The sequence below is a fragment of the Myiozetetes cayanensis genome, unplaced genomic scaffold (assembly GCF_022539395.1).
Source record: "Myiozetetes cayanensis isolate MyiCay16 unplaced genomic scaffold, myiCay2020 scf2-11, whole genome shotgun sequence".
In the NCBI taxonomy this organism is placed as follows: Eukaryota; Metazoa; Chordata; class Aves; order Passeriformes; family Tyrannidae; genus Myiozetetes; species Myiozetetes cayanensis.
In genome coordinates this window covers 64942324-64965143 of record NW_026087411.1, presented here as the reverse complement: position 1 = coordinate 64965143, position 22820 = coordinate 64942324, and the positions used below count along the sequence as shown (strand labels likewise).

Here is a 22820-nt window from a genome sequence, read left to right as displayed (position 1 = left end):
CAACCATTTTTCATTTTCACACTTGTTGCTAAACATTTACACTTAATTTTCTGTCTAAGAGAAATCTTGGTATGTCAGAGGCCATGCACTGTTCTCTAACATCTACACCAATAATAAAACACAGGGGCAAAATTTATTTTGTATTTTCAGGTTTCCTGATGTTTCATACCATATACATAAGGCATAAAGCCTCACAGGGGCACATATAGCTCATGATGCTTGCTTTATGCTCCTAAATACATGATCCTCAAGTACCTGCATCTGATGTACTAATAACCCAGTTTTATTTTCAGAACTGCCAAGTACAGACCAGTATCACATTTAACCAGCTGACTGTACAATCCTTTCTGTGTTTTGTCTGTGTGTGTATGGTCCACACTGAAATATTAACTCTTTTTAACTATTGTCTAGAAATCCCACTGTTTTAAAAGATCCACTTGTGTTCACTGCCCAGTCATATTTGTAAATTATTACAGGGCCTGTACCTTAAAATTTAATTACTAGAACAAGGCATGCCACATTCCAATCACTTGTGGGGTAGGAGAAGTCCTCACCTGAAGAAGAGATGCAGAGCATCTCTCAGCACAGGGACAGAGTGGTTAGAGTGGCCAACTCGGTCATTCCCTGCAGTATTTTTCTTTTCTCCAAGAGTTGTACCAGACAGCAAATGAGAAGCTTTCTTGGTGCTAATCAGGAGCATTTTTTTACCATAGGCTATCTTGGAAACATGCACTTTGTCCAAATCCAGGAATAGGGATAACCTTTATCAAGCCAAGCAGGTAATAAAAATCAAAAGCATGCTGGCAGGTAAAGCTAAAGCTGCAGAACACTCTGTAATCAGATTCAACAAGAGGAGTACATTACTTGCACCTCTTTTTATAGCCCAACACATCAAGCAACAACATTAAGATGGTGTTCACAAGTTCAGAAGCCGTGCAGTCTGCTGCCAGAGTCAGGAGCGGTTTAAACCTCAGGCCTCAGGGTCAGGACACAACAGCATGTGATCTTCCCAATGATTTTAGCAATCCCTAGTGAACCAAGAAGGAGTTCACCCATCACAAGGGGTCAAGTGGGCAATCAGGCTATGTTGCTCCTTCTGCTCTACCAGCTGAGTGTTTCCAAGACTGGGTCTCACCAGTGAAATACTACCTTAGCGGGACAGAAGGGGATTTGACAGAGGCATTAGCACAGATATGAGGCTGACAGAAAGCGACACTTGGGGGCAACTCCATTCCATTCGGTAGAGCAAGCAAGGTCTTCGACTGGGTACAGGGCGACCACTGGAGAACAGCTGGCATCTTGATACGGGTAGTAGAAAATTCTTATATGGCTATCCTGGATGTGCAGAAAACGGACAAGTGGGGTATTTTCCTCACACCAAAAACTTAAAATGGAGCAAAGGAATTTAAGAACTATACCCAGCTTTCTGAGGAAGAAAAAAAGGGCAGATATCCCTTACAAACATTTATCAAAATAAAATAAAAAAGAGGAACCCTTAGATCTAGCCTTTCTCCTGTCCAGAAAACAAGACAGTAATTATGGAAAGCACATGATGTTTGATGGAAGGGAAGAAGAGTGTATTGGGTTTCTGTGGCCAGGTTTTGGTAGTGGGAGGCAGGGGCAGTGAGAGAGGGCTACAAAGTGGCTTCTGTGAGAAGTTGCTAGAAGCTTCCCCCATGTTCAGTAGAGTCAATGCCAGCTGGCTCCAGGACAGACCTGCCACTAGCCAAGGCCAAGACAATAAGGAAAGATAATAATGCCTCTGTGATAACATATTTAAGAAGGAAAAAAAAGTTATTGTGTAGATGAAAATTGCAGCCAAAGAAGAGTGGAGTGAGAACATGTGAACAATATGCAGCCATCAAGGTCAGTGGAGAAAGAGGGACAGGAGATGCTCCAGGTGCTGGAGCTGAGGTTCCCCTGCACATGGTGCAGACCATGCTGGAGCACTTGTGCCTCTGCAGCCCAAGGAGGAACACAGGAGTGCAGAAGCTCACCTGCAGCCCACGGAGGAGCCCACACTGGAGAGGGTGGATGCCCAAAAGAGGCTGTGACCCCATGGGAGGCCCATGCTGGAACAGGGGCCTGGCAGGGACCTGCAGACCCATGGAGAGAGGAGCCAACACTGGAGCAGGTTTCCCTGGACTTGTGACCTGTGGGGGACCCACACCGGAGCAGCCTGTGCCTGAAGGACTGCACCCCGTGGAAAAGTGACCCACGTTGCAGCAGTTTGTGAAGAACTGTTGCCTGTGGGATGGACTCACACTGGAGAGGTCCATCAAGGACTGTCTCCCAGGGGAGGGGACCCCATGGGAAGCAGGGGAAGGACTCCTTCCCCTGAGCAGCAGCAGAAACGACAACTGACTGAAATCCCCATTCTCCATCTCCCTGTGTCTCTGTGGAGAAGGAATTAGAACTTGGAAGGAAGAAGGGGTAGGGGAAGATGTTTTTAAGATTTATTTTACTTCTCATTGTCCTGTTCTGGTTCTGTTAGTAACAAATTTAATTAATATCCCCACTTTGAGTCTGTTTTGCCCATGATGGTGATTGGTAAGTGATCTCTCCCTGTTCTTATCTCAACTTATGAACCCTTAGTTATATTTTCTCTCCTCTGTCCAGTTGCAGCAGAGGGGAGTGAGAGAAGAGGCTTTAGTGGGTACCTGGCATACAGCCAGGGTCAACCCACTACAAAGAGGAAAAATTCCTTGGTAATATGCAATTTGGATTTTTGGCAACAGGTGAAGTTGTTATTCCTACCAAGTCTTGAAGACAAAAGCAGAAAAAATGAGAATGGTAGATGCAACATGTATTAGATATAGCATGCAGACCCTACATCCTGAAAGTTCTTCTAATTTGATTTTCAGGATGCTCATATCAGAGTTACTTAAAAAAAACAAATAACTTTAACACTGATGAAATACAAGTACACTTTATAAAGGTTTTTAAAATAATCATGACCTGGCTAAGGCATGACAGACAGATACAATGCTGCACTATCCAAATCAAGAAGAATTTCTTCCCTGAAAGGTCGTCAAACATTGGAACGGGCTATCCAGGGAAGTGGTCATCCATACCACCCCTGGAAGTGTTCAAGAAGCAATTGGATATGGCACTTAGGGCTGTGTTCTAGGTATTCAATCAAAGGTTGGACTCAATGATCTTGGAGGTCTTTCCCAAATTCAGTGATTCTGTGACTCTGAAATGCAATGCAACCTCTGGAACACCTTCAACTGAGGCAAAAGCTCAGGTGCAAAACAAGCAGAAGCGATATCACACAAACAAGTAAAGTGCACCTCTTTGCTATAAACCAAAGGAGGGGAGACATCACCCCTAGTCCTTTGTATGACCTGGCACTTAATCCCCCACTTAGCTACTATACAACATCTGTTTCTAAGAGAAATGCTCAGCTGTTCTACACTAGCATTGCTGGCTTTAATGGAGTTATATAAGTTTACAGAGTTCAGCAGTCCAATTCCATACATTCATACTGCACCGTTCTCAAATAGAAATATTTCTCAGCAATATATTATTACCTGCATGGCTAAGGCATTTAGTTTTATTAACTGCACATAAATTTGCTTTCTGTGCCAAAGCATAAAAGCAACTTGCAGAGTAAAGTCAAAACAGAGTTTAATCTAAGTTTCAACCTGATCACGACATCAAAAATATTTTCATGCTGACAGATTTTAATACAACACAAGGAAAGACTGTTATGAAAGAGGAAAAAAGTGTTTAGAAAAAGCTTCAAAAGTTAGTCAGAATGGAAGCAAATACCAGCAGAAAATAGTTTAAATGCTTCGTAATGGCTCCTTGAAAATCAGCACTTATTTTCAACCTGTAAGTCAAGCTAAGTGGCCCTAAACCACATACCTGCTTAACTGATAAGGAGAGCTCAACTACACAAATGTTACCAAAATACAACAGTTATTTACAAAGCTTCTCAGAACACTTCAACACTTTGACTTCAAAATTATTTGATTCATCCCAAATCATCAGCATTGTTTCAGCACTACATTATAGAAAAAATAAAGATGCCGTATTTCCATCTGCTTTAATTACCCACATGCCACATTAAGCTGCTCCTTTCCTTTTTCGGTATCTGTATTTAGTATCATCAAATTACATCTTAATGGTCAGCCACAGTTCATGAAGCTGGAATTTTTTTCCAGACCTTATCTCATTCAGAAATTTCCCTCTTTCCCTGCATATTTTTAAATGGAAAAAATATTTTCTAAGTCACCATTGCATACTTTATTCCTTTTCTTAGCAAAATGCAATTCATATTACTCCTTGAAACAGCATATACACAAGAAAAACAGCCTTTCAGTGCAAAATATATGAGGGATGGCACTGAAGAAGGGAATTTTCTTCAGTAGGATCAAATGGCTTAAAGGATGACATTCACTGAGATTGAAATGATGATAGCCTAAAAGGAAGAAGTTGAAATTTTCTGCAAAGCATATATCAAAAACAAATCCATCACACTTAGACATTCTCAATTGAGAGTAAAAAACCAATCATATAAAAAGAGTAAGTCATTTATTGACATAAATTATATTTTGTCTCTCTTTTTTTTGCTAGACTTGGCTAAATTATTCTTCATACAATCACATCTGTGCTTTCACCTACTTTATTTTCATCAGAAAGAAACATTTCAGTCATGAAGTTATTTGTGCTACACAGAAAAATAAGTCATAAGACTCAAAATAATCCAAAATCTAAATAATCACCATTCCATTTCCTTCAAAATCTATTTCCTTGTTTCATCATTCAAGGTGACTTACCCTATAACTCAAGACTAAAAACTTACTCTTAAATCTTAATCTATTCCACCATCAAATCTAACCTCCTCTTAACTTTCACCATTTGAAGAGTCATGTTTTCAAATATTTAGTTTTCACTAGATCTTTATGATTAAAACCTCTCCAGTCACTGACTGATTTTGGATTTCTCCATATATGGCTTAGCCCAAAACACATAGCTTTTAAATAACTAAGGATATGCAAGGCAAGTTGTCTTGCTTTTTAGGAAGAAATAATTTTTGTAGAAGAACTCACTAATATTGGGAACTGGCATTAACTATTCAGAATGAAAAGGATTTGTTTTTTTCTTTTATCTGGCAAGGGAGGGAAGAGGGGAAAGCAGTGGTGGTAGAGACAGAACAACAACTGCGGAAAGGTAAAGGAAAACGAAACACCTCCATTTCTAAATCTGCTCTAGAGGATATCCAAAGCAATATTTCTGAGCGCCATCACCTGAAAATGTCACAAGTACTTTTGGAAAATTGTAAATGAAGTTGACACTAAAGAAAGATGATCTCTTTTCCTCTTAGTTTGCTTGTAAACCTGAAAGCAAGGCATAGTCAGCATTATTATCACTCATATACGCTATTCAATCTTACTGATGAGTCCTCAAGTGTTGAGCTGATGAAAACATTAGCAAAAGGTTTCTTGTATTCAGTTTTCTAAAAGAAAGAGCAGTACTGTATGACAGAGAAAAGGTCTTCCCAGTATCCTCTTCCCCATCAAAACAGAGTTCATTTTTGCACTCTTTCTGCCTGCAGGTCTTTTCCTCTCAATGCCTGATCTATTCTGAGTTTTATTTTCACGAGAACTTCTGCAAATTCTATGCAATTCCAGTATCTGTTGGTTCCTCACAGCAGAGGAGACCACACAGACAAGAATATACCACTTAGCTCTGTGGAGCAAAGAAGAAATCTTCATCAGTGTTTTGAATAGCAAACAAGTCCATTTCTTACTCATAACTGTCTCTCTACTTTCCAGGCTTGATTAAGTGAAGGAAAGGCACAGAGTCTTCCAAAAAAAGTATGCATCTAGGCAGGAAAGAATATTAGTGAAAAGCATACACTGCAAGACTCCCAACTTGATATTTTTATCTACGGCATTTTTTTCACTTTCTAGAAGGCATTAACTACAAATCATCTTTGAAAGCTTTAATGGTAAATGATAATTTTCCAGAATGAATAAAGGAAATTCCAGCCAGAATCTTGTCTGTTCATGGAATTTTTAATAACTGCAGAAGAATTTGAGCCACTTCCCCAGAAATATTATACTACCTTGAAGTAATTTCTCTTCCCTTCCTCTGAAAAAAAAAAAAATTCATGTTCAAACCAAGGATTGGTCACCAATTTCACTTTTTTTTATTTATTTATTTTAATGTGGGTTATAGAAGCAAAACCATAAAGTAAGCACAAGGTGGTACATTTCACTTTCACTTAAATCACACCAATTGAGACTCTAAGTTTACTCTCAAAGCCAAGCCTGAGATGAATCTAGGACAAGTTTGCAGTGGCCTACTGGGATAACTTCCAGGTACCTATCATGCAATGAAAAAAATTTGTTATTTCCCAGCTACATCTCAGTATGTACACAATACAGGCTATTAGTTTTGACATTTGACACCCACAATGTTCAACACATTAATTACTATAGAAATGCCATGTATGCAGAATCATAGAAGGGCTGAGGTTGGAAGTTCCATCTGGAAGTCATATAGTCCAACTTCCCTGTGCAAAGCATAGCTACAACAGACTGTACTGGGTCTTGCTCAAGGATATTTTGAATATCTCCAAGAAAGGAGACTCCTCAACTTCTCTGGGCAACCTGTGACAAAATTTGACCATCTTCTCAGCAAAACAAGAGTTTTCTTATGTTTTAGTTTGTGCCTATTGCCTTATCTTTTCATGAGACATCACTAAGAGTAGGTCTGTTCAGTCTTCTTTACTCCCTACCATCTGGTATACACACACACACTCATCAGATGCCCCCGAGCATTCTCTTCTCCAGGCTAAACAGTCCCAGCTCTCTGCCTCTCCTAGTATGACAGATGGTCCAGTCCCTTCATCATCCTAGTGGCCTTTTGCTGGACTTACTCCAGCATGTCCGTGTCTCTCTCGTAGTGGGGAGCCCTAGACCTGGACCCAGCACTCCAGGTGCGTTTCACCAGTGCCAAATGGAGGGGAAGGATCACCTCCCTCGAACTGCTGGTGACGCCCTTTCTAACGCAGTCCAGTACGCCACTGACCTCTTTGCCAAAGGCGCATTGCTGGCCCACGTTCAGCTCGTGGTCTGTCAGGACCCCGGGGCCTTTACTGCTAAGCTGCTTTCCAGCCAATCGATTCTGCGCTGCCCCAGATGCCGGCCTCCACATGCGGTTCCTGTCTGTGCACTCCTCCAGCCTGTCCAGCTCTGAACAGCAGCACACCCATCTGTTTTATCAACCACGTGTCCCAGTTTTGTATCGGCTGCAAACTTGCTGAGTGTGCAATTCTGTCTCATCATCCCAGTCACCAACAAAGATGTTAAACAGTACTGTCCTCATTATCAACCTCTAGGACACATCATTAGTCACCAGCCCCCAGCTGGGCTTCACACGGCTGACCACAACACATGAAGTCCAGAGTTTCAGTGAGTTTTTAGTCTACCTTAAGGTCTTACTTGTCCAGCACTCACAGGCACACGACAAAGAGCGGAGAAGATGTAACTGATTTTAAATTTCCTTAAACACAGTCCCACAAAAAAAAAAAAAAAAAAAAAAAAAAAAAAAACCACATTCTTTCTCCTAGTATGCAGCAGTTCCTTTCACCACAAGTTTTCTAAACCATGCAATAAAAATTAAAGAAAAAATAAGAAAAAAAAAAAGATTGTGTATATATAGGTGGCAAAACTGTAATATCTCCATTAGAGACCTACAGGGAAATTGATTTCCTGGTAAAAGCATACAATTATATTACTTTGTCCTAAAGCATCTCTTTTTTCATTCATCCCATTAAATACAGTAAGTAGAATCATGAACACTCACTTACCGGTTCAACATCTGTATTTTCTTATTATGGTTATCCAGTCAAATCTAAACTTCATCAGTGATGTGATCATATTCTGGAGAGCTACACTAGTAAACGTGCTTAAAAAGTTGTCTCATGTAATCGCAATAAAGGCTTCTACAATTTCTTCTGTTTGGTAGCTAGAATACAAGCAGCTTATTTTAGGAGTATTTATATTGTAAATGATTTGCCTCTTTTATAATACTTGCTTTATTTCACATGAAAGGGGAGACACTAACTCCTACTCTCCCAGCAATTCACTGTACACAATTCTGTAGGTAAGACTCTTCAGAATTTTTCACTTCCAACAAAAATTCCCCACACCTGATGGGTCAGTCCAATAAAGAGCTTAATCAAGACCTCAAGTTTTGGCTGTGATGAGCTATCCTAAGAAAAAAATCTGTGATAGCTAACGTGGTAAAGATGATTAAAGGAAAACCAAAAATTCTTCTTTCAGTATATATATTTTATTTAATTCAGTAAATGAGAAAATAGTGGCAATCTTAAATCAAGGGATACATATAAATTAAACACAAGTAGATTTACAAAAAAAAGGTTTTATGAAAAAAAAAAAATCACTGAGCACTTGTGTGCAACTTCACCTTAAATAATTAGCTCAAGGCCTCCGGCCTTGAGGTGAGTACAGGTCTGTATCTAGCACTTGTCAGTTTTTATATATTCAGTGTCTGAAACAAACATGCCTAGTTCTGACTACTAGAGCAAAGCTCTCCATTTTTTACAGAAAAAGGGAAATGAACAAAAAAATAAGCTAAATTGGTGGCATATTGCAAAATACACAATTAGTTAACAGAAAAATTTAAGAATGATCGTGTAACTCATATACAAAGAACACACTCATGGAATTCTGAGAAATTATTCCAACGTCACATTTTAAGACTCTTTTGTGTACCTTCCAATACACCAGATGTAATTTGATATAATTATAAATGATGTCTTAACTTGTTAGGAGACGGCATATTTAATTTTCAGACTAAAATATTTAACAGTCAACAGCAAATTTGCTAAAGTTTTCATATACATTTTCAAATTTGAATTTCAAATTTAGCTAGCAAATACCATTTAGCTTTGACTCGTTGGTGTTCTTTTAACATCACTCTTACACATTAAAGATAAGTATCTTCAGCATTTGAGGCATCAGTGCTCCCATTATACAGTCAGAAAAGGTTCAAAGGAAGGTGAAAGGTTTTGATATTTAGCTTTCTGTTCTGCTTTTAGTAGATCCTCTCCCTAATTCTAAGCTATACTTTGAGAGAATTTCCATTGCTTTCTACCTACATTTTAGGGGTTTAAAGACTGCATATAATACAGCTTCCAAAACATAATATCTTCCATGAAACTGTAAGGTTATTTACTATAACATTAAAAATTAACAAGCTTGATGCATAATGACAGAGCTATGCACATTTCAGAAATGTCTCCTTTTACAAATAAAAAGTTAAATAAGTGCTTGCACTTGCTGGTTTGTCATAGAGTTTTCATAAAGTTCTTAGTATACCTCCTATATTTTGCGCAGTCTTCAATCACAGAACCAGACATAAAATACACTAGAACTCGATGCAGAGTTTCCAATTAATTCATTGAAATATCATAAAAATTGAACATTAATGATTCTGGTGTATCATAATAAAGAAGAAACATCACTCCCAACCCAAACATGAACATTCCAAAAATAAGCAAAAAGCAGTAATGGACTGATTACTAAAGTAACCCCTTGCACTTACCAGGAATTAGATTTCCTTTGTACTCCATTACAAAACCCCAAACCTTGAGGTCCAACACCAGCTAAAGAAACTCGAACATCTCAGTTTCTCAGACCATGTTAAAAAAAAGAAAACGGAAGCTTTCAATGCCTTGGGATCATCTGCAAGGATTAGCCCTCTAATGAACAGGAATAACATAGGTATTCACTTTTCATTCAACTGGAAACAACTATTTCCTCCTGTTACAGACTCATTCAGGATACACTTACAACCACAAATCAATATTCTTGTTCTGGGAGTGGTGTGGCAGTACCAACACCCAATCAAAACCCCTTTTCAGTTCCAGCATGTCAACCTTTAACAATCAGGTTATATCAGAAACAAGCATTACAAATCTGTAGCACAGTTAGCTTTGGGCAATCTCCCAAGACATTAAATCTTGAGAAGCATAATGAAGAAAAAAAATAATAAAAAGAAAAAAAGATTCAGTGACAGATGCACGAATTCCCCAATCTGCTTCCCTGTGAGAAAGAATCCCATTTACCCTCTAATCACCTATCTAGAATATAGTTGACATATCTGCTATATGATTAAACCTTGAATTGCTGCAAGGAAAACAGGATAGACCAAAGGGCTACTCTCAAGCTGTGTTACCGTCTCAAAGCTGCATTTCCCTTCACATTTATTTCTTGAATATTTGCACATCTGATTTTACCCTTTCAGGTATACAGATCGCTAGGGATTTTCACTCTTCACTTCATACATATTCTATATACAAACAAATGAATTTTCTCTCACCAGAGTGATATTAAGTTCAGGATTTCCTAAACCAAGAAGTAGTAACACCTAAGTGGGGAAAAAAAGGTGAAAAAGACCTGCATCATTGTTTTTGATTAATCATCAAAATAAGTGGGTTTTAAGTAGTATATTTTTTCAAGATGCAATTTCCTCTTGTTTTGAGCGCTTGTGAATCTTAGATGCTGTGGTCAACATCCAGAAACAGAATAACATACCTTGCATGAATTTCATGACAAGACAATTGAATTCCCAAGTTTTTATAGGCCCTTAAAAGCTAAAAATGCAGCTATTTCAGAACAGAATAAACCCAAACACAAATCCTGTAGGAATTAATCAAGAGATTTTTTTATTTTTGTATGTTTCCTAACTCAGCTTTAGAAAAATTAAATATGAACCCCCCTTTCAGAATCCCAACAATGTGAATGAAGTACTGATGCTCTTTCATCAAATATTCTCAAACATTTCTTAATTTGCTAGCTGACAGAACTCATTGAAAAATGCCAGTGTTTGTTGTTTTTTTGTTTTGTTTTTGTTTCTTTGTTGTTTGGTTTTTTTGTTTAGTTGGTTGGTTGGTTTTGGTTTTGGCCTGGCTTTTGAGAAGACACTACAAAATGGTATGGCACACACTTTCAGAGAAATAATTCACTGCGTTTACCTTCACAGTGTTCAGTGTAATCAATGCCACAGCTCGCCACGCTGACTACATAAAAGGATTGGGAAATTGTAGTTATGTAAGTTGGGCCTCTAAAGAGATCTTGCCAGTAGGGAAATGTACTGGTTTGCATAAAGCAAGTAAAACTCGGCTGCTGTTGACACTAGCGCCAGCGAAGTTAAAACGTCGAGGCAGCCCCGCACTCGGCACCCTGGATGGCGGCAGCTGCCGCCCGCCCCCACAGACACGGAGCAACAGGGGGCAAGAGAACAACTCAACAGTCCCAACACAGCCGACAGGCAAAGCGCCAGACAAGGCTCCTCCTCAGAGGGGGAGAGCCTCACAAGTCTTCCACAAAGCACACACACAGCCTCAGCCCTCACTAACATAGATATGTCAATCAGTTCTTGTAGATAAACTTAAGACTACTCTCAGTTCTTTGACAAAGCTACTGGGTTTTTATGCTTCCCAGACCAGAGAACTTCATTTCTTTTTGTAGCCATAAATAAATTCTTCCTTTTTCTGTAAGAATCCCTTTTCTATACATAAGAACAGACAAGGTTGAAGATTAATAGCAAATCCAGAGTCGAATACAGCACGTGAGTCAGGACTTAATTAAGACTTTCTTTAAGGGACCACATTTACAAAAATTTCATATAGGCACACAGAGAAGCTATAATTTATGATCAGTATGTAACTCTTTTCAATATTGTACAGTGAAGAGGCATGTTACTTCTACCTCTAACTTCACCAAACTAACAGTTTTCTGAAAGCAGGAAATCTAGTTTCCCTCAGGACTAGCAAGCATAAGTCTATAAAAAAAATAAACAAAACCACACAAAGAAAAAGAAAAGACAAACAAAACAACAACAGCAAAACCCCAACCAAAAACATTTTAAATTTCCATTAGAGGAAAACCATCTATTACACAAACAGCTTTGTCAAAAAAAAAACAAAACAAAACAAAAACCCAACAATCTGGGATTTAAAATGTAGCTTATCCTAGAGTATCAACTCATAGCTATGAAGAAGAACGTAAATGAACAGAAGCCAAACTTGCTTCAGGCTCTTCATTTGTACAGAAGGTGCAGGGATACTTACTAATGCAGTGCCTGTCCAAACATAATGATAAAAATTACCATCTCTTGCATCAGGTATTTTGAGGTAAGACAGAATATACCCAATACACCAAATTGCCAGTTATACCTTTTTAATCCACAGTGTGGACCATTCACAAGGTGTGAAGCAGAGCATGGAAATAATGAAAGACAAGACCAGAATCATGGGAGTAGAATAAATGGCCACAGAACATTCCCAGGTCAGCTCAAAGAACATGTAGACCGATACTTGTGTCAAAGTCCAGTCTCAGCATAAAGCAAATGGACATATGCTTTTAAAAGGAAAAAAAAAAATAGAGGGGACAAAGAAAGGTCTGATTGAATTTTATGGCATCGGAATTTAATGGAATGGCAAGTCAACACTACAATATGGAAAGCTAATGAGCAACTCCACCAAAATAACAGATCAGAAATTTCAAATAAATTTCTACCATCCCATGGCACAACACAAAGGGGTTTTTTTAAATAAATAAAACTATGTTGACAATACAGGTTAATGTCGAGAAGAAACACATAATACAGATTTTCAAGTTGTTGCGCTTTTTTTAGCCTATAAACATATAATTGATTATTTATTACTACCAGCTACAATAAACTATATTTTAAGAGTGAAACCTACACTCATAATTATACAAAGCAGTTAAATAAAAAAATTCAAGTCCTTTCTTAACCTTTATTACAGAAATAATTTACCATTATTTTCATTTGTCAAATTTTAAAAGGACAAAGACAGTCATAGAAGATTATTGTAATACATTTTAGTACGACCTATCCAAACACATCAGCATCCATACTGCAAAATACTAGATCTAGGAAGGCAGTGTCAGACACTCTTTACTAAAAGTTATAGCTTTCAGTCATGTTTTGAGCAAAAACATTGTCCCATTAAAAATCTTTGGAGTATAGCACACCTGGTTTTCTAAAGACATTACAATTCAGGTATCTAGAAATTAAATTTTAGGAAATTGGATGGGAAGATTACTTTAATCACATAAAAATGGAAATAGAAAGTAAGTATTTCTTATATTCACCTCATACTACTTCTTGTACCTGAAAGGTTGTCTTTCATTTAATGGCAGCATCTTGAACAAGAAGGACTTCATGAACTTTTTAACAGTAGCTATTTTTAAAAGCTGTCATTTTGAGCCTAGCCAAGTGACAACCGCAGCAAAAGGTTGTTCTTCCTCCTAACCTTCTAGATTCACTTAGAAGAGCCTGACTGAGGAAACAGAACCAGGTAATATGCATTAAGTAGGACAAGATGGAGAATAGCTTTAGACTGTTTTTGTTTCTTCTGATTATTTTTGGAACGTGATGCCTTTGGTTATTGGTATGACATCAGTCATTGGAAGAATACATAGAAGCCTGGCTTACTGCTGCCAAATTTGTATCAGCCAAGAGACATATACATCTGATTTCATAATGTTATGTTGAGATTTACTAGGTTTATTTAACAGTAAGCCGGCAAACAGTAAGAAACAGTTAGCGACTATTTAAGGTAATGCTCTCCTCCTCAATACAGTTCAAAGGAGAATGAAGCTTACAATGGCGAATTGGAAGAGTGGGAAACAGAAATGTCATTGATGAAAGTACTGGTTTTATTAAAGCCAAAGCCTGAATTCAGTGAATGAGATACTGAAATAATTTCAGTGCTTAGAAGCTACTTAAGGTTAGAAGTTGCTGTACCAATACAACAACTTACGAGAAGCAACACTTCTGCACATGTATTAGATGCAGTAATTGTACTTCTAGACATGAAAAACAAAGTCCGTGTGACCAATAGGTTGCATGACAATATATAAATATTCAAACATACAAACAACGCTGTTGCTAAATACAGTATTACCGCATTTGAAGAAAGTACAGCACCACTATGTCTAAGATTAAATTGCAATCTGACTTCCTCTAAAAAAGTGGCAAGTCTCATCACTTTGAAACAACTTCTTTGCACATGCATGGTATTCCAGATATCAACTAAAAAAAAAAAAAACCCAAAAAAACACACCCCACCAAAAAAAAACGAAACTCAAACCCAGGCTGTCTTCTGCTGACACACTTTTATAAGACTTGTCAAAAAGCTCCTTGCAGAACTGAGTACTTCAAAGTCCTGTACCCATGCTAATTTATAACTGCACAGAGAAATTAATCTATAAATACCTTGTATAGTTACAGAGAGTTCAACTATTGATTTCATTTTTCAAATACACTTCACAACTTTTGCATCTGGAGGAAAGCATTTCAGTATTACGTTCTTAATTCTGAACTGGCATATTATTGACTTTATCTAAATCAAGAAAATTGCAAAGGACTTCTTTCAAGCAGCCTTTCTTTTAAGCAGTACTTAGCTGAAAAGAGTATTAACAACAAAACCCCAAATCAAAATAAATTCAAAATATTTCTTAATTTTTTTCATAAGGTTTATATCTTCCTATGTAAAAAGCAGTTAAAGGTTGACAGATTTTAAATTTTATGGATTTTATGACCTGCATATTCTTTCTTCTTCAGTTTTTAAATGTTGACATGTTGATAACATTGAATTTTGTACTAAAATCCCTACCCTTCAGGTTTCTCTTTAAATATCCTTAATGTGCTGATGCATAGGATTTAACAGCTGAAGTAAATACCACAGCAATAACATCTAACAGTTTTCCAGCTCCTTGTAACTTCATATTATTTAATTGTAGCAACGAATACGAATAAGCAAGAGGATACATACACAATCATAGAGTGATTTAGGTTGGAAAGGATCCTTAAGATCATCAGGTCCAGCTGTAAACTAACACTTCCAAATCCACCACTGAACTATGTTCCTAGGTGCCAGGTCATATTATTCATCCTCTCCTCCAGTTTATTTGTTGCTTCATTTTGATTATTCTTTTGGATGTTTGTAAAACGTGGAGAAAAAACACCAAAACCAAAATGACCTCAGAGAAGCTGATATATGCACAAGCATATTAAAGAGGCATTTTAGACTTGTAGCTTATGTGAATGTGTGATCAGACAGTTTTTCAACACCATCACACTTTCAATTACACACACACATACAGAAAATATCTTTAGAACATAAAGCTGTCAGTGGTCTCAAAAGAACTACAAGTTACTAGACAAGCATTAAACCTGTGTGGGTGGAGACTAAAGGAATCTTACTTGAGTATATTTTTTTAATATTAAAAATATTTCATTCTTGTCCTACTTCTTTCTTCTTGATGTCTTGTGATAAAAGACTGTGAAGTCATTGACCTAATTCACACATATCACAACACTGAGCTCTAAAATATACCCATACCAGGTCCATGTAGAAAGCATCAGTCTCACCTCTTAAGTTTGCAATGATAATGAATGGAAGAACCATTTCAGAGAGCTAAATGGTCCTGAGGTCTCCTAAGTATCAGATTAATTAACTTATTTCAATCAGCCCTGATTTGGAAATCACAGCATTAAATAAGAGTTCCCAGATGTCATATCAGGAGACTGTCAACCTTTTTCTATTTTTCCCCCTTTTCTTTTTTAAAGATGCCTGATCTCTTCTTTCAGAAACAAAGAGCATACTAACTAAAACACCAAATCCCGTAATTCTTGTCCTACAAAACACAGAAGGTAAGAAAGACCTCTTCAGATCTAAATTAGAAGCCACAGCTGCTTTAAAGCAATTCACAGCTTTATATGAATACATCAGCCATCAAGTATTCGGATAAAGACAATAACCGATAATTTTATTGAAGGCCTGCAGAAGATACTGAGAGCCTTGAAGCTCTACTTCTTCTGAACTCTACCAGATGGTATTAAAGACGTGACATTTTTACCCAGTTCCATCTTTGTCCTTATACCATTAGGGGTACAGAAAACTTCTCTTCTGCGAGCATCCCTTGCTAAGACCATAATTATTGCAGAACAAGGACACAGACAGAACACCATGTGGAAAGAGTCTGAAAGGGAAGATGGAGAGACTACACTAGCATGATTTTAAAAAGAAAAATTTTACAACACTTGCTTCAGAAATATTGTATCTAAATTTCTCAGTTCCTACCTTCAGTGTCTCCTGTCTTAGCTACCTTTGGAATAATTAACACAAAACAAAATTAAATATCTCCAGAGAAATGTAAATTAACTGAATATCGTAATATTACATTTTCATATCTTTTAGTCCTTGAAAACTATTTCTTAATGTAATAACATAACATTTATTCCCACATTACCAGTCAGAAGCATGTGAAAAACACTGACATTAAAATATGTAGTTAAATCACACCCGCCTCAAAATTTCAGTTCTTTCATGCAATCCTAGAACTGTTAGCAAATACTGGCCTACTGCCAATGTTAACACACACTGGAGAGATGACATAAGGCTGCTTAAAAAGCTAAATCCAAAGTTTTTACAAAACTGTTAATGGCATCAACCATCACATGACAGCTAACATCAACACAGTTCTATGGGGATTTTTAGATTCTCATTTCTTTCCTGTTTTTAAGAGCTCTTCTTTTAAGGTTTCTTATAATCCTATGCACAATGAACCCTCTGCAAGAGGTTTAGTTCCCTGAGGCAGAATACTTCCAAATAAAAACTGACAAAGTTTCACTGGAAACATTTTGTTAAGAATCATTAATATAAGTTAAACCTTATAGCTTATAAGAAACATTATAAGGTTCCATAGAACTGCATTCTGCAATAGCTGAGGCAAACCTTTAACCATCCCAGAAAAAGAGCACACAATAAGAAACATAAACATCTGAACTAAAGATCATCAAAATTGCTTTTCATTCTTTGAAATAAAATTACATCCTCTAGCAACTCACTGGGTTAACTACAACATTAATGTCTAGTGTCTAAGTACTTCTCTCCTACACAGGATAACAGAATGCAAATCAAAGGAGAATTTTTTTTTTTAAAGCATTTTCCCAAATTTAGACAAGAAACCGTTGGAAGAGTTGAGAACAGAAGTCTCGTCTCAAGAGTCTCAGATTCTAGATTCTTGTTTACTCAAGTATGATGTGCCTTGGGTAACTTTGTAGGCTTAGTCTTTGAACTGAGTTTTTTGGAACCTTTCCAGAACTGAACCATCTAGCTCTAACCACGTACCAAGGAAAATCATTAGAATTTTGTACAGCTTTTCTTTTTACTAAATAGACAGAAATTATAACTCTGGGTGCAGATCATCTGCATAGCACTTACAGACCCTTCTTCCAGAATCATACAATGGTTTGGGCTGGAAAGGACCTTAAAGATCACCTACTTCCAATCCCCTCTGCCACGGGTAGGGACACCTTTCACTAGACCAGATTGTTCAAAACCCCGTCCAGCCTGGACTTGAACACTTCCAGGAATGGGGCATCCACAGCTTCTCAGGGCAATTAGTTTAAGGGCCTCACCATCCTCACAGGAAAGAATTTCTTCCTAGTACCTAATCTAAATCTATCCTCTTTCTGTTTAAAGGCATTCCTCTTTAGTGTTATCACTACATGCCCTTGTAAAAAGTCCCACTCCAGCTCACTTGCAGGCCCCTTTAGTTACTGGAAGGCTGCTGTAGGGTCTCCCTGGAGCCTTCTCTCCTCCAGGCTGAACATCCCCAGCTCCCTCAGCCTGTCTTCCCAGGAGAGGTGCTCCAGCCCTCTGATAGTCCTTGGAGCCCTCCTCTGGACTCGCTCTAGCAGGTCTAGGTCTTTCCTGTGCTGGAAAGCTGGATGCAGCACTCCATGTGGGATCTCAGGAGAGCAAGGTAGTACCACTCACCTCCCTCAACCTGTTGGTCACAGTTCTTTTAGTGCAGCCCAGGATACTGGGCTGGTTTTCCAGGCTGCAAGAGCACATAGCTGGGTCACACTGAGTTTCTCATCAACCAAAGCTCTCAAGTGTTTCTTTATCTTCAGAGCTGCTCAGTTAATGCCAAATGTCTGCAACTAATATCATACAACAACCAATACTGAAGTTTCTCATTTTATAATCTCAGCACAGATCATGTAGTTAGTTATTCCATAAAAGATTTATATTGATGTCACAAAGCTTGCACAATTGACTTTGCAGACACATTTAGGATATGGATTTCTCTATCACAAATGTTCAAGCTACAAATTACATCGCAGAAAAACCAACCAAACAAAAAAACCCCAACCCTACAACAAAAAAAAAACCACAACAAACCCAAAACCAAAACCGAGCCACTTGAATTCTTCTAGCAGTACTAAAAACTAGAGCCATTCTCTCCTATTGATGCAAGCATAGCAGTAACTTGTTTTTGTTTCTATTCCAGTTGTCTTATGCAAACTAATTAAATATATATGCATATTTTCATCTGCAGCAGGCATAATTCAACACTGCACTGGCACTCCTGCATGCAGTAGTACAAAAGCATATATGCAATCTCATAATCGCAGTTTATTTCTTGTTGGCTTTAATCTTTGTGTCAGATGCTCCTTTATCCCAAACTGCTACACAGATCTTTCAAAACGCCTGAAAATAAGGAGCTTATATGGAAGAGGAAGACCTAAAATTGCTTCAGTTACAATTTACTGCAGTCTTTGAACATGGCATGAAGTATCATCTTATTTTTTAAAGGTGCATTTCTAACTACTTGTTTTAACTTCCCCTGTGAATTAAGCACATTAAAGTTAAATCAAGTAAGTCTTTCTCTCACGCCCAAAAGAAAAACACAGTAAAGCACTTCAGAAGTGTTATTCTTACTGATATTGATTCCTACCTTATTTTGCCTCACTCTGAATTAGTGATTAAATCCATTTATTAAACAAATTCCACCTTTTACTTTGTGTTCCCGTATTGCCTTGACTAAAGCATCGGATTCTCTCTAAGTGATGCAAAAAGTAACAGAGGAATCCTAATTTTGGAATTTTACATTTAATTCATGAGTGACCTGCATCTTCTGTGGGGAAAGCATTTTCTTCTGCTCCTAATCACAGCTTATAATACAAACAGTACAAGGATAGGTTAAAAAACCACTATTGAGTCACGTTCCTTTTGTCAGAAGACAGAAGCTGTCTGGACAACTTAACTGTGTATATTCCTTTGACAATGCATATTTGGATTTACTTCAACTATCCTATATTAATGAGTTTGTTTTGACCTGGTAAAGTGCCTGACTTCAGCTCTAAATCCACAGGGAGAGTTAATATACCTTCAAAGTACTCTCAGAGAAAAGTTGGAAGTAAAAAATAAATAAATGGGAAAAACAGTTGAAAGATGTGTGAGAAGTATCTTATATATGACATTAAAGAGCTTGAGAAGCACAATTAAGAAGTGACTTTCCTAAAAATAAGTTCCTAAATACACATATGCTAGTAAGCACTTGACAAAGTTAAAACAGCAAAATTTGGTCAAAAGACCTTAATAGAAAAATCCTAAAATCTTTTTTGCAACAACTTCCTTCAAGAAATCTTCTGTAAAGTGAAGTTAATTATTCTCTGACAGTTAACTCTTACCTTGAGAAATTAAGTATCGTGTTTATATTTTTTTCCCTGTAGTAGCTTAAGTCCTTTACCAAGATTAATTTCTGCAGCCAGCTATCAAATTTGGCTTCAGATTCTAGAGCAGATTAGAAAGTTTAAATTATACTTTACCCAGAAGTTTCTACACTTATTTTAAGCTTCTCTTTCTGAAAGGTCAAGTAACAAACAGAAATGTAGCACCTGAGCCCTCTAACTACAAAACTGTCAAAAGGTGTATCTCTACCTTAGTGGAATTAATCTTATACAGTACTTTTAATCTTAATCTTTAAAGTCTTAATTTTATTGTTGCAATAGGTGCGAGAGAAGTATTTTTATGTACATCCTGGTTTACATTTAATAATACTATTATTCACTCCAGGCCTTCACTCAATGGAAAGATCAGTTGATCTTCCAAGTTTTCTCCCTAAAACTCGAAAACAGAACAAAAACACACAAAGTAAAACACTGCCAGAATCTGCAAGTCACTGGGAAACACATACAAGATTCAAGTCCAGCAAAAGACTAACTCACTTGTAAATTCCTTTTACAAGCACAGAGTTCACAATTGTTTTAAATACACAAGCAGAAGACAATGCATAGCTTTTATCTGCACTACTCTAAAGTCTTTGTCAGGATAGACATGCACACAATATATAGCATTTTAGATGAACTCAGTATGGGTAATTAAAAAAATTATATGAAAAACCAGTTTTTCACTCTTTTAATGTTTTCCAATACAGATACTCAAAATATTTCATCATCATGCATTTAAATACATATTTAACTCACATCCACCTCAAGATATCTGATGCATAACAGAGTGCACAGGGCACAGGCCCAGTGATGTGGAACTCATGGGTATGCTCAAATGACTCCACAACAGAGGTGGAATGCTGTTCCTGAAATAAACTATGAACTGCTGGGTAATTTCCTAGAGAAAGTACGGGAAATATATCAAAGATACACACACAAAATCAAATTAGTCTTTGAAAGTATTACTTTACATATGCACTAGGCCTTAAGGTAAGTCTAATACACATTTATGGTCTCCAGGTGCTTTCTGCACCATTCAGGGAGCACAAGTCTGTAGTAATACCTTTCATGTTTTAATTTGTGATTTGTATGCACAGGGAGTAAAACCAAGGAGATTTTTCAGCTTATTTTAATTCAGCTTTTCTCCTTATGAAATTAGAATTCCACTGATATTAACACAGAAAGGAACTGGACTCTGAATACAAAGACAAAATATCCCTCAGTCATCAGTTTTCCAACACATGAATGTGCACAGTGTGTCATGATAAATACTATTTTTAACTGGTCGATGGTGCATCAACTGTACATAAATATGAACTGTCTCTGCTGTGAGACTGCCAGCAGTCTTCATTCTTAGTTCCAATGAAATGTCACCTTCATCCATTTTAGCATACATTTGAAGAATACTTGCAGTTCCCACGGCGCTTTTAAATTACCTTTAAATGTTTTAGCTATGAAATTCTCGACAGAAATTACCTCTTTTGCTTTCTCTTTAACAAAGATAATCTGGCTCTCATTCCCTAAACAATGCTATTCGCCTACAGCTTGAGCGTCATACAAGAAAGATTACAGCACCAAAGCATTCCTTTAAGTTATGCTAAGTAAATCACAGCTGCAATCACATCTGAAACACGGGGCCTACCAGCCTCACCTTCCCTACGCTTCCAAAACACCTCGTAGCTTGACTCCAGCCTCTATGAAAGATAGAGTGTATTTTCTAGGCTAGGGATGACACAATGAAATCTGTTCAATCAGCAATATCAGACCAGAGATTTTCTCACTCTTCGCCCTCGCCATCTAAGGCACTTAAGCTCTTAGCAGACACCTTAAATGACAGCACTACAGCAAACGGAAGGCAAGCAACACTTGAAATTTCTCAATTTAAAGAGATCTGGAGAGGGGCTTAAAAAAGAGCTAGAAGAGAAGCTGCAATTTCCACAGAATAAATATCAAGTGCCAGCCCAGCAGCCGGGGACCCGCTCCCACACACCGGGATAGGTGGCCGTGCCAGGCGGGATTCGGACACAAGTACCGGGGGCCGGTACTGCGGCAGCTCCCGGGAGTGGTCCGTATCCAAGCCGGGGCTCCGGTCCGCGGGACCGCGGGGCACCACAAGCTCTGGAGCCCGGCGAACGAGGATGCTCCGCGGGGCGAGGCGGCCGCTCCAGGCACAGCCCCCGGGGCACACACCCGGCTGCATCCCGCCCGGATTTGACAGAGAGCCCTTCTCCAGGCCCATCCGAGCCCGCGCGATAGCGCGGAGCGAAGGCACCGCGGGAGCGGGAAGACACCCGAGGCGGCAGAGGACTCGGCGCGCCTCCCTTACCTTCGTCAGCTGGGCGATCTTCTTGCTCATCTTGAAGTGCAGGTCCGGGCTGTGCTCGGCGCCCAGCCCCGCCTGTGCCGAGCCCGAGCCCAGTTTCCCCGCGCCGGGCGCGGAGCCGCCGCCGTAGCCGTGCTGCGGCTGCTGCCAGCCCATGCCCGGGGTCGCCATCTTCACCGCGCGGCCCCCGCCGCCGCTCGGGCTCCTCCAACGCCGCCGGCCCCGCCGCGCACCCGAGGGCCGCGATGCGCTGCCCGAGGCGGCTCCTCCCGCCCCGGGCGCTTCCTACGGCCGCCGCTCCCGCCGGCCGCGCCGGGCTGCGGCCACAAAGCTTTGGGGGCCGCTGCGAGAAACGGCGCCAGCCTTTCCCCTCCTCGTCCTGCTCCTCGTCCGCTCCGCCGGCACCGGGCAGTGGGGATGCCAGGCGGTGCGCCGGGGCGCGGAGCGGCAGCGGCAGCTCCCGCTTGCCGGGGCCGCCGCCGGGCTGTTTACGCGTCACTCCCCGGCCCCGCCCGCGGAGCGGCCGCGGCTGTGCCTGTGGTTGTGTCTGTGGCCGTGCGCGCCCCCCAGCGAGCGCGGCCCCGGCCCCGCGCCGAGAGCCCCCAGCCCGCCCCCACGGCCGCGGGAGCCGGGAGCCTGCCGCCACTCCTGCGGAGACGGCCCCTGCCTCCGCGGGGGCTTGGGCGAGACGGGAGCGGGGCGGGGGGTCAGGTTTTAGACAGCGCTGCCCCTCTCGTGGCGGGGCTCGGGGGAAGGTATGCCAGTCGCCTAAGGTTTTTTTCTCGCGGGAAGCCCCCGGCGTGCGGTGGGTGGTGGCCAGGGCGGGGCTCCCGAGCACTGCGTGGGCACCGGGGGTGCTACAGGGAGGTGCGTCTGAGGGAATGGAGCGGGTGAGGTG

The 22820-nt window shown here is 39.5% G+C and overlaps 1 protein-coding gene across 10 annotated transcripts in view; it reads right to left on the bottom strand.

Moving 5' to 3' along the window:
- The window catches only part of FAM184A (family with sequence similarity 184 member A), a 76002-nt gene extending 53566 nt beyond the window's left edge, over nt 1–22436 (bottom strand). For 2 of the 10 annotated variants that reach the window (XM_050316076.1, XM_050316078.1), the window contains exon 1: nt 21926–22436. In XM_050316076.1, the coding sequence (XP_050172033.1) occupies nt 21926–22093 (168 nt within the window). In that variant the 5' untranslated portion in view covers nt 22094–22436. The remainder of the gene's footprint in view (nt 1–21925) is intronic. The other 8 variants (XM_050316070.1, XM_050316072.1, XM_050316073.1 and 5 more) reach the window with 5 other exon arrangements.
- Between the last annotated feature and the right edge of the window lie 384 nt (nt 22437–22820).